This window comes from Crotalus tigris, unplaced genomic scaffold, assembly GCF_016545835.1.
Source record: "Crotalus tigris isolate CLP2741 ecotype Arizona unplaced genomic scaffold, ASM1654583v1 scf7180000023738.1706062, whole genome shotgun sequence".
Classification (NCBI taxonomy): Eukaryota; Metazoa; Chordata; class Lepidosauria; order Squamata; family Viperidae; genus Crotalus; species Crotalus tigris.
In genome coordinates, this window is record NW_024100150.1 from 1,490,928 (window position 1) to 1,500,560 (window position 9,633).

Consider the following 9,633-nt stretch of genomic DNA (forward strand, 5'->3'; position numbering starts at 1 on the left):
TTTCAGGTGTGGTCTTACTAGGGTTTTATAAAGCGGTACTAATGCTTTGCGTGATCTTGATTCTATGCCTCTGTTTATACACCCCAGGATTGTATTAGCTTTTTTGGCTGCTGCTCCACACGGCTGGCTCATGTTTAAGTGATCGTCCACTAGGCTATTTGGCTATTGATAAACTCTGCCTCAGGAGTTTATCACTCTCCAGCACTGATGATGTTACCTAGTTGGGTAATGAAACGTCTGCTAGTAAACAACCAAGCTCAGAGAGCACCAAGAACCCCATATTTGCTCATTTTCTTGAATTTCCCTTTCCTCACGTAGGTCAAACGCCAAGAAATCTTTACCGGCAAGTACCATCAACGGGAACCAGACTGGGAACCAGAGTGAAGATTCTTTATCCCGATTGGATCAGCTCGAACACCTACAGACGGCTGAGACCTAAAACCGTGCCTTTCTCTTTAGACCCTCCTTTGCAAAGTCGTCAGTCATTAAGAGAAACTACGGACCACAGAAGCTGCAAGAAAAGATGCGTTTTCAGCTTCTTATGTCCTTATTTTTTGGAATCCGGAGCCAACGCGTATCTGTCCACGTTGCAGGATTTTAACTTTTTGAAATCAAAACCAAACACCAGAAAATCTTGCGTTAAGGATTGTAGTTGCGTGGTGGATATCAGGTGGTCTCTCTTTGTGTGGCATCTGGATAACCTAACACAGCTGTTCTTAGCCTGTGAAATTTATGCCAAAAGAGCCACCGATGATTGGAGGAGACAGTTGTCCACATTGAATTATTATTGTTCAGCATGCAGTCAGCCAGATGTTCAGACTGGATTTGACACCCACCTGTCGAGTCCTTCCCAAGGACCCGGGATAGGCAGATGTGGATGTTTGATGGTGTTTAGAGATATTGTTGCAGGACGTCAGCTGTTCCCAATGAAGCTGCCTTTTGCAATTGACCGATGGGAGAATTTGTCAGCACCGATATCATTCAAGGGGTGCTCCAGATGTTTTGGATTGGCTTATTATGGTTCTTTGCATAGTCGGCCAGATGTTCAGTCTGGATTTGGCCTTTTTGTCTGCCCAAGGACCTGGGATAGGCAGATGTGGATGCTTGAATGGGGTTAAAAGTTTCACCACAGGATTTAAGCTCTTCTGGGTAAAGCTGCCTTTTGCAATTGACTGATGGTGAATTTGTCAATGGCAATGGCATTCAAGGGGTGCTCCAGATCAGGGCTTTTCAACCTTTTCACCTATTGTACCACTTTTAGGATATGGCAATATCCGAGTACCACCAGTCGCCTAGCAAGGTGTCAAAAACTTGATGACCCCCCCCCCCAAAAAAGGAAAAAAGTGATAAAGTACAGGTAGTCCTCGACTTACAACAGTTCACTTAGTGACTGTTCAAAGTTACAGTGGCACTGAAAAAGGTGCCCCCCAAGCCAGAGCCGAGCAAGACGCCTGCCTGCCCGGCGTTGCTCTTCCTCCTGTCTGAGGTTTTCATTGTTGAGCATTTCTGTTGAGGATTGGCAGCGGGGGTGGGGTGGGGTGTGTTTGGTTTTTATTCCCCCCCCCCGTCTGCTGGGTAGTTGCAGCAGGTTTGGGTCACTTCACATGACCCTGGGACACTGTGACCGTCATAAATATGAATCAGTTGCCAAGCATCTGAATGTAAATCACAAGACCCTGGAGAGGCTGCAACATTCCAGCTGATCGGCGCTTCTTCAGGGCTCAGCAGAAGCGCCAGGATCAGCGCCGAGCTCCAGCTGGAGCCTGGCACTGATCCTGACACTGATCCTGGCGCTTCCGCTGAGCCCTGACAGCCCTGCAGCTCCAGCCATCTCTCGCTCAGGCTTGTGCGGTGCTGCCACCGGTTCAGCTCATTCCCCTCCCCCGCTACTACTACTTTTCTAGGATGGTCACGTACCACCTGCCAGGTGCCAATGTACCACAGGTGGTACCCGTGCCACTGGTTGAAAAGCCTGCTCCAGATGTTTTGGGATTGCACCCAAAGCGCCCGTCGCTATTGGTACTATGTTTGCTTTCTTTTGCCATAGTCATTATTATCATCATCATCATCTAATTTATTTGCCATTCATCTTTGCCCTTCGAAGCGACTCTGAGAATAATCCCATTCTGGGCATCTGGTCTGCAATTATACGATGAGTAAGATTTTAATCATTCTGCTATGTGTTTTGGACCTCTCCCTGCAAATTGTTAAGCCTGTGGGATGATGCCGGAATTCGAAATAAAATCCTTGCAAGCTGCGTAAACATTTCTCCAGCCTGTGGGATGATGCAGGAATTCTAAACAAATTCCTGCAACACGCAGAAGCAATTCTCCAGTATCCAACCGACTCATGAAAAATAAATCACAGTGGAGATGTGTAAGGTGTCTTGACCCTCCACTTCAGGGAAAGGAGAAAGACTGAATTTTATTTTTTCTGCCTACGGTATGAATTTACATACAAACCCAGGTCCTACTTTATGACCTGCACACAGGATGGGCAAGTTGCAGGAATTAAATCAGATGTGTTACCTATGTAGCCACAAGCCATATTCCTGATTGCTGCTTCACCAGAAATTTCTGCATGTTTTTTTTTAAAAAAATGGGTTGAAGTTGTTAAAAATAAACATAATTTTGATGAGAATAGATCATAAAGAGTTTTTTTAAAAAAAAACTATAAAGCAAGAGATAATAATAATAAAGTTGGAAGGGGCCTTGGAGGTCATCTAGTCCAACCCCCGGCTCAGGCAGGAAAAATCCTATACCATTTCGGACAAATGGCTGTCCAGTCTCTTCTTAAAAACCTCCAGTGTTGGAGCATTCACCCCTTCTGGAGGCAGGTTGTTCCACTGGTTAATTTCTGCTTTCCAGATTGAATCAGGAAGTTTCTCCTTAGTTTTAAGTTGCTTCTCTCTTTGATTAATAATAGTAAAGTTGGAAGGGACCTTGGAGGTCATCTAGTCCAACTCCCTACTCAGGCAGGAAACCCTGTACCATTTTAGACAAATGGCTGTCCAGTCTCTTCTTAAAAACTTCCAGTGTTGGAGCATTCACCGCTTCTGGAGGCAGGCTGTTCCACTGGTTAACTGTTCTGTCAGGAATTTTCTTAGTTCCAGGTTGCTTCTCTCCTTGATGAGTTTCCATCCGTTGCTTCTTGTCCTGCCTTCAGGTGCTTTGGAGAATAGCTTGACTCCCTCTTCTTTGGGGCAGCCTCTGAAATACTGGAAGACTGTTATCATGTCCCCCCTCGTCCTTCTCTTCGTTAAACTAGATAATGTTTCATTTACATTTATAATCGCTGCAAAGAAAATCGGAAGCTACTTCTATTTTTATATTTTCACTTTCTTTTTGCAGTTTGGGCTTTTTTTTCTCGTTTCCTGTCTTTCCTTTACATCCTCACAGGGTTATTGTTAGGACAGTGAGAGGAGGAAGCAGTAGTATGTTTGGCGCTTTGAGTTATTTATAAAAATAATAAAGGAGGAACATATCACCCCCAGAAATCGTGGGTGCTCCCTCACTGGAGATTTTTAAGAAGAGACTGGACATTCACCTGTCTGAGATGGTATAGGTCCTCCTGCTTGAACAGGGGGCTGGACTAGAAGACCTCCAAGGTCCCTTCCAGCTCTTTTCTATTCAGTGTGTGAAACCGGAAGTAAACGGCAAAAACATTGTAAATCATGGCCATGTAAACACAGGATACTGAAAACCCAAGGTAAATGGGACCTGGTTGCCAAGCAGCTAAAAATTCAGTCATGTCACTGTGTGTGTGTGTGTGTGTGTGTGTGTGTGTGTGTGTGTGTGCGCGCGCGTGCGTGCATCACAACTTCAGAACTGGATCTAAGTTTTGCTGGGAAGGCCATATTCAGAGTCATAAAGCCAAAATTCCATCAGGACCAAGCTTACGTTTTTGTAAGCTTTAAATATATATATATATTTTTAAAAAAGGATTCCTATAATTAGGCATAATTAGCAAAATCAATTGTGCACCAGGAGAATAAAGCAGGTGTCTAAGATCTGGAGAATTATTATCAATCTCAAACCAAAGCAATAGAGCCAGGGATGTCCAATCTCGGCCACTTTTAAGACCTGTGGACTTAAGACCTCCCAGAATTCCCCCGGCCAACATTGCTGGCTGCGGGAATTCTGGGAGTTGAAGTCCACAGGTCTTAAAAGTGGCCAAGATTGGGTCACCCCCTAACATAGACCAAAGCTTACAGTTTCTTTGCCAAGACACAGAAGCCATGAATGCAAAAGGGAGATTGTGACAAAAAATGCACGTATTTCCCCCCAAATTTTATTTCGTGAAAATACCAGTGAAGAAGCATTTGACGCAGTTGGAAAAGGAAGAACTAATGATATATATATTTTTTTCAAGATCATTGACACTCTTCTCCTGTGTCTCCAAAACTATGCATGTGTGAAAAAGTTATTTGCTGTGTCTTTATGAAAACTGGATTATGAATGTAAAGAATAAAAGGAAAAATGTGAAACGTTTGCAATCGCATCTGTGCAACTTCAACGTTCCCTAAAACTGTCGAAAAAAAAACCACACACAATTTAACAGCCTGTTTCTCATCACAACCAGCCAGGATTTTCCATTAAGCCTAGACAGAGAACGCAACATCTCGGTCTGTTGTTGATCTGGACAAATAAGCCTGCTTTATGACAGTGTTACTAGCAGCCATTGATTAACTCAGTCTAAAAAGATTCATCTGTTCCTCTTTTAAGGTAAAAAAAATCTGGAGATGGACAGTATCTTTCCCACCCACATTTAAATGAAAAAACTTAAGTTTTGTTTGGGTCTTTTAATATCTGTCAGAAAAAAAAAAGCAAACACCAACAGAAGCCTCAAAATGAGCCAGTTCTCCACCTCGCTTTAAGTGCCCAGAAAAAAATTGCTTTATGCTAAGAGATTTTTTTCCTGCGTGTGACCACGTCTGAGAGGGAAATTCAATGAATTTTGACCACTTTAATATCTTCGTCCAGAAATCCCTGTGCAGAGAATACTAAATACACAGAAATATAGGAGGATTTCCTCCCCAAATCTTAAAAAAAAAAAGAACAAAAACTAAAATTGTGGCACATGAAAGCATGACTGTGATGTAACTGTAGCCAAAGGACTTCTGAGAAGCAGTAAAAAATAGAATGGCTGCGTGTTTTTTTTAAAGGATTAAAAAAAATTGTAAATAGAGGAAGAGGGATGCATTAGACAAAATAAGAACATTTAATCCAATGTTTCTCAACCTTGACAATTTTAAGGCATGTGGACTTCATCTCCCAGAATTCCACAGCCAGCATTGCTGGCTGTGGAATTCTGGGAGTTGAAGTCCACATGCCTTAAAATTGTCAAGATTGAGAAACACTGGTTTAACCCAATCTGAGTGCTTCTATTAAGGGGGAAAAAATGTAGGACGATTGTAAAGAATAACATGCAGAAGAATATTTATACTTGAGGGTTGAACTGTGGGGTCCTTGGTGCTCTCCGAGTTTGGTGGCTTTCTTGCAGACGTTTCATGACCCAACTAAGGAACATTACCAGCGTAAGTGACGGTGGGGGTTACTGACTATTTATATATAGTAGTTTGCCCTGGGGTGGAGTCTATCAAATATCAGCCATTAATATACATGTAGAGGTAAAGCACATTTACACACCATTCAAGAGAGACAATAAAAACCTAAGAAGGAAAGAAAAAGTCCAGAATATATCCTTTCTTGCAGTTGACATCCAGTTAAGCAGGAATCAACACCAAACAATCAAGCAGAAAACAATACTCTAATCAAGGTATGTCACTCACACACGTAGAGCATTGGCAGGTATGCCATTATATATAAACGAGCAATTCCCACACTTACTAGCACAGATGATAGCACTAGCAATAGGTAGCATTCAGACTTAATATACTGCTTTGTAGGGCTTTACAGCTCTCTCTAAGCGGTTGACAGAGTCGGCATCTTGCCCCCCCCAACAATTTGGATCCTCATTTTACCGACCTCAGAAGGATGGAAGGCTGAGTCAACCTTCAGCCGGTGAGGATCGAACTCCTGGCAGTCGGCAGAGTTAGCCGGCAATATTACATGGTTACATTGCGCCACCATAGGAAGGAAGGGAGGAAGGAAGGAGAAGAGGGAGGGAGAAAAAGAAGGAAATGAAGGAAGCATTAGGAATAGCATTTAGACTTATATACTACTTTACAGCCCTCTCTGAGCAGTTTACAGAATCAGCCTATTTGCCCCCAACAATTTGGATCCTCATTTTACCGACCTCAGAAGGATGGAAGGCTGAGTCAACTTTGAACCGGTCAGGATCGAACTGCTGGCAGTGGGCAGAGTTAGCCTGCAATACCACTTTCTAACCACTGTGCCACCACAGCTTTATGATGTTACCCAGTTGGGTAAAGAAATGTCTGTAAGAAAACCACCAAGCTTAGAGAGCACCAAGGACCACACCAAACTGGCATTATCCTTCCGGCCTCAGTTGCAGCATTACGTCTTCTTAATTTAACCTAGCACAGGGGTAGGCAACCTTGTCCCCTTCGTGACTTGTGGACTTCAACTCCCAGAACTCCTGAGCCAGCATGGGGGAACTATGGCGCCTTTATGACTTGTGGACTTCAACTCCCAGAATTCCTGAGCCAGCATCTGGGAACTATGGCCCCCTTATTGACTCATGGACTTCAACTCCCAGAATTCCTGAGCCAGCATGGCTCAGCTTGGAAACCTCTCCCTTTCCCCTCAGCATGGCTGGCTCAGGAATTCTGGGAGTTGAAGTCCACGAGTCATGAAAGAGCCAAGGTTGCCTACCCCCGACCTAGCACCTTGTGCCCAACAGAGGGCAGCATTTGAGAGGCTCAAAAATAAAACCAACAAATCCGAGTTTTTTAAATTCCAAGACTATTCGATATTTATAGTTTTCTGGGACTTATCAAGATCGAGCAACTGGGAGGGCAATTCCATTCCGATTTAAGAGGAGAGACGCTCAAGAGCCATAACTTTAGAGCTATCGTGGCATGAAGGTTAAAAGGATAGGGAGTAATAAATTATCTTTCTGATTCTTTTTCTTAAACCCAGGGCAGGTAGGCCTGCAGTCCTACATGCAGTACCCCAGGGGTCTCCAAAGTCTCCCACTTTTTAAGATGTGTGGACTTCAACTCCCAGAATTCCTCAGCCATGGCTGGCTCAGGAATTCTGGGAGCTGGAAGTCCACAAGTCTTAAAGGTGCCAAGTTTGGAGAGCCCTGTACTGCATTGGGCAGGGATGAGAAACCTGGGTCTCCATGGGTCTTGAACTCATGGAGATTGAACGTTAAGATCCAGCAACAATCGCCTTTGGCCGCACCGGCTGGGTTGTGAACATGGAGACAGCTACAGATGTCCCCCCCCCCACAACAAAGCTCCCACTGAACTTGTTGCAAACTCGTTGGAAGTAAGTAGTAGCTCCAGGCCAAGTGTCCCTCCCTCCACACACAGCCTGCCTGTAACCGGGCTATGAAAACTGTTGTTTTTTCCTTCTGAAGTCTTTCAACCAAGATGCATACAAAACAGATCAAGCACTGAATATTGATGTAGAATTTCCCTCCCCCCCAAAAAAAATAGTAGATTTGCTTACACTGCAGTGAATGTCTCCAAAGGTTGGCTAAGGGTGTTAGAACAGAATTCTAGAGAGAGGGAATAAGTCTGGCTGAGGGATAAAACGAGAAGAACGGAACATCCTCGGGACTGGAGGACAGGTTATTTACACGTCATTTTTAAAGGTTTGGGGGTGGGGTTCACATTCTGTTTAATTAGCAGGATTCTACAGGCTTGCATTCTGACATACGTTAGGCAGCGGCCGAAGGGTGCAAGCAGCGGGCCAGGATCCTCAGTTTTAGGGCACCAGAGAGGAATGGACCTATCTGGACCACGCTCCTCAGAACTGTTCTGGCTATACCTCCTCCTCCTCCTCCTTCTCCTCCTCCTAGTAAACGTGCACCATGCCATAGAGAAAAGTCCAGAAAAGAATATAGGTGAATAACCCTCCGATCAGCCCCCCGGTAAAGAGAGGCCTTCGGGATTTAAAGTACTTGTTCCATCGCCGTCCGGCTTTTAACACCAAAAGCACTGACAGCAAGACAGAGGCCAGGAAGTAGAAGATGAAACCGTAGAGGCCGTTGAGGCCGAGAATGCCGGCGGTGGCTCCTGACAGAGCGGAGACGGAGGTCCTGCAATAATCCAGGATGGCTGCGTTCCCCCGGACGGCTGCTTCGCTGATGAACTGGGGGCCTTCCCGTTTGGCCACCACGGCGGCCATGGCTTCGACTGGGAGTGGCGGGGCAGCTCCCCTCCTTCAGGACTGTGCTTTCTGAGAGGAAAAAAAGTGGAATCATTCACGGGTGCAGATTTGTTTCTTGGAAAACCCAAGATATGCCCTTCAACGGAGCCAGGTAACAAACGAGAAACAGATTTGATTAATCGTTACAAAGTCATTACTAAAAGCCAACGTGGGTTTGTCAAAAATAGATCATGCCAGACAAATCTTATTGCATTCTCTGACCAAGTGACAAAATTAGTGGAACAGAGGAATGCTGTGGACATAATTTACTTGGACTTCAGTAAGGCATTTGATAAAGTAGATCACAACCTACTACTTGACAAGATAGAAAAATGCGGGTTAGATAGCATCACCAAGAGATGGATCCGTAGCTGGCTGACCGGCCGTACTCAGCATGTGGTCTTCAATGGAACCGCATCTACATGGAGGGAAGTGTGTAGTGGGGTGCCCCAGGGCTGTTCTGGGCCCAGTGCTCTTCAACATTTTCATCAACGATTTGGACGAGGGGATAGATGGGGAACTCATCAATTTTGCAACCAAGCTGGCAGGAATAGCCAACACTCCAGAAGACAGGCTTAGGATATAGGAGGATCTGGACAGACTTGAACTTGATTCATGACAGGTTTTTCATCCTCACAACCATGGCAGCATCCCCATGGTCACGTGATCAAAATTCACATTGATGAAGGTCACAGCGTCCTTGGATCACATGATCCCCTTTTGCAACCTTACAGCAAGCAATGGGGAAGCCAGATTCACTTAACAACCGTGTTACTAACTTAACAAATGCAGGGATTCGCTTCACTGGCACGAGAGGTCGTAAAACGGGGCAAAGCTCCTTTAACAAGTTTCTCACTCAGCCACATAAATATTTGGGCTGAACTGTGGTCGTGAGTTGAGGACTTATCTACACAGTATCAGGAAATGCAAAGGGGACGTTAAATATCTGTTTTTAAGGCAGAGAAGCCCCCTTTGGCCCAAGCCAGACCTCCTTTCAGGCCCCCGTAATGACGTCAGACCCGTGGGAAAGTTCTCACTTAACGACGTCAATGCTGCCCCAACGTATAAAAATTAAAAGCCTCCTTTTTTCTTTCCTCCCGTGTTTCAACCCAACATTCCTCTTACCTCGCTACGTATTTTCTCCTCTCCCAGCTTTGGCCCAACCGGTTTCGCTTCTCCCGACCTCACCGAAAAAAGGCAGCCGACGCCATCTTGGAACAGAAAGGATTCTGGGAGCGACGGCCTTCCCACGCTGCCGACGTCGCAGCCGGTCTCTCCGCGCGTCTTCCATAGAGTCTTGGCAACACCGCCCCCCCCTCGATGGCCCTTT

The 9,633-nt window shown here is 45.1% G+C and overlaps 2 protein-coding genes across 2 annotated transcripts in view; one reads left to right on the forward strand and one right to left on the reverse strand.

Moving 5' to 3' along the window:
• The window catches only part of P2RX5 (purinergic receptor P2X 5), a 39,975-nt gene extending 38,690 nt beyond the window's left edge, over positions 1-1,285 (forward strand). Inside the window, exon 12 of the mRNA XM_039321422.1 lies at positions 319-1,285. Coding sequence (XP_039177356.1) covers positions 319-439 — 121 coding nt within the window. The 3' untranslated portion in view covers positions 440-1,285. The remainder of the gene's footprint in view (positions 1-318) is intronic.
• Positions 1,286-7,723: 6,438 nt separating this feature from the next.
• Positions 7,724-9,621, reverse strand: EMC6 (ER membrane protein complex subunit 6). The gene is made up of 2 exons (XM_039321393.1): positions 9,429-9,621; positions 7,724-8,333 (listed from the first exon to the last, which is right to left on the reverse strand). Exon 2 carries the CDS (start codon positions 8,280-8,282, stop codon positions 7,950-7,952), a length of 333 nt encoding a protein of 110 aa, XP_039177327.1. The 5' UTR covers positions 8,283-8,333; positions 9,429-9,621; the 3' UTR covers positions 7,724-7,949.
• Positions 9,622-9,633: the final 12 nt, after the last annotated feature.

What these genes read in the sequence shown, in the direction of transcription:
- EMC6 (XM_039321393.1), bottom strand. Translation starts at nt 8,282, where the DNA reads ATGGCCGCCGTGGTGGCCAAACGGGAAGGCCCCCAGTTCATCAGCGAA.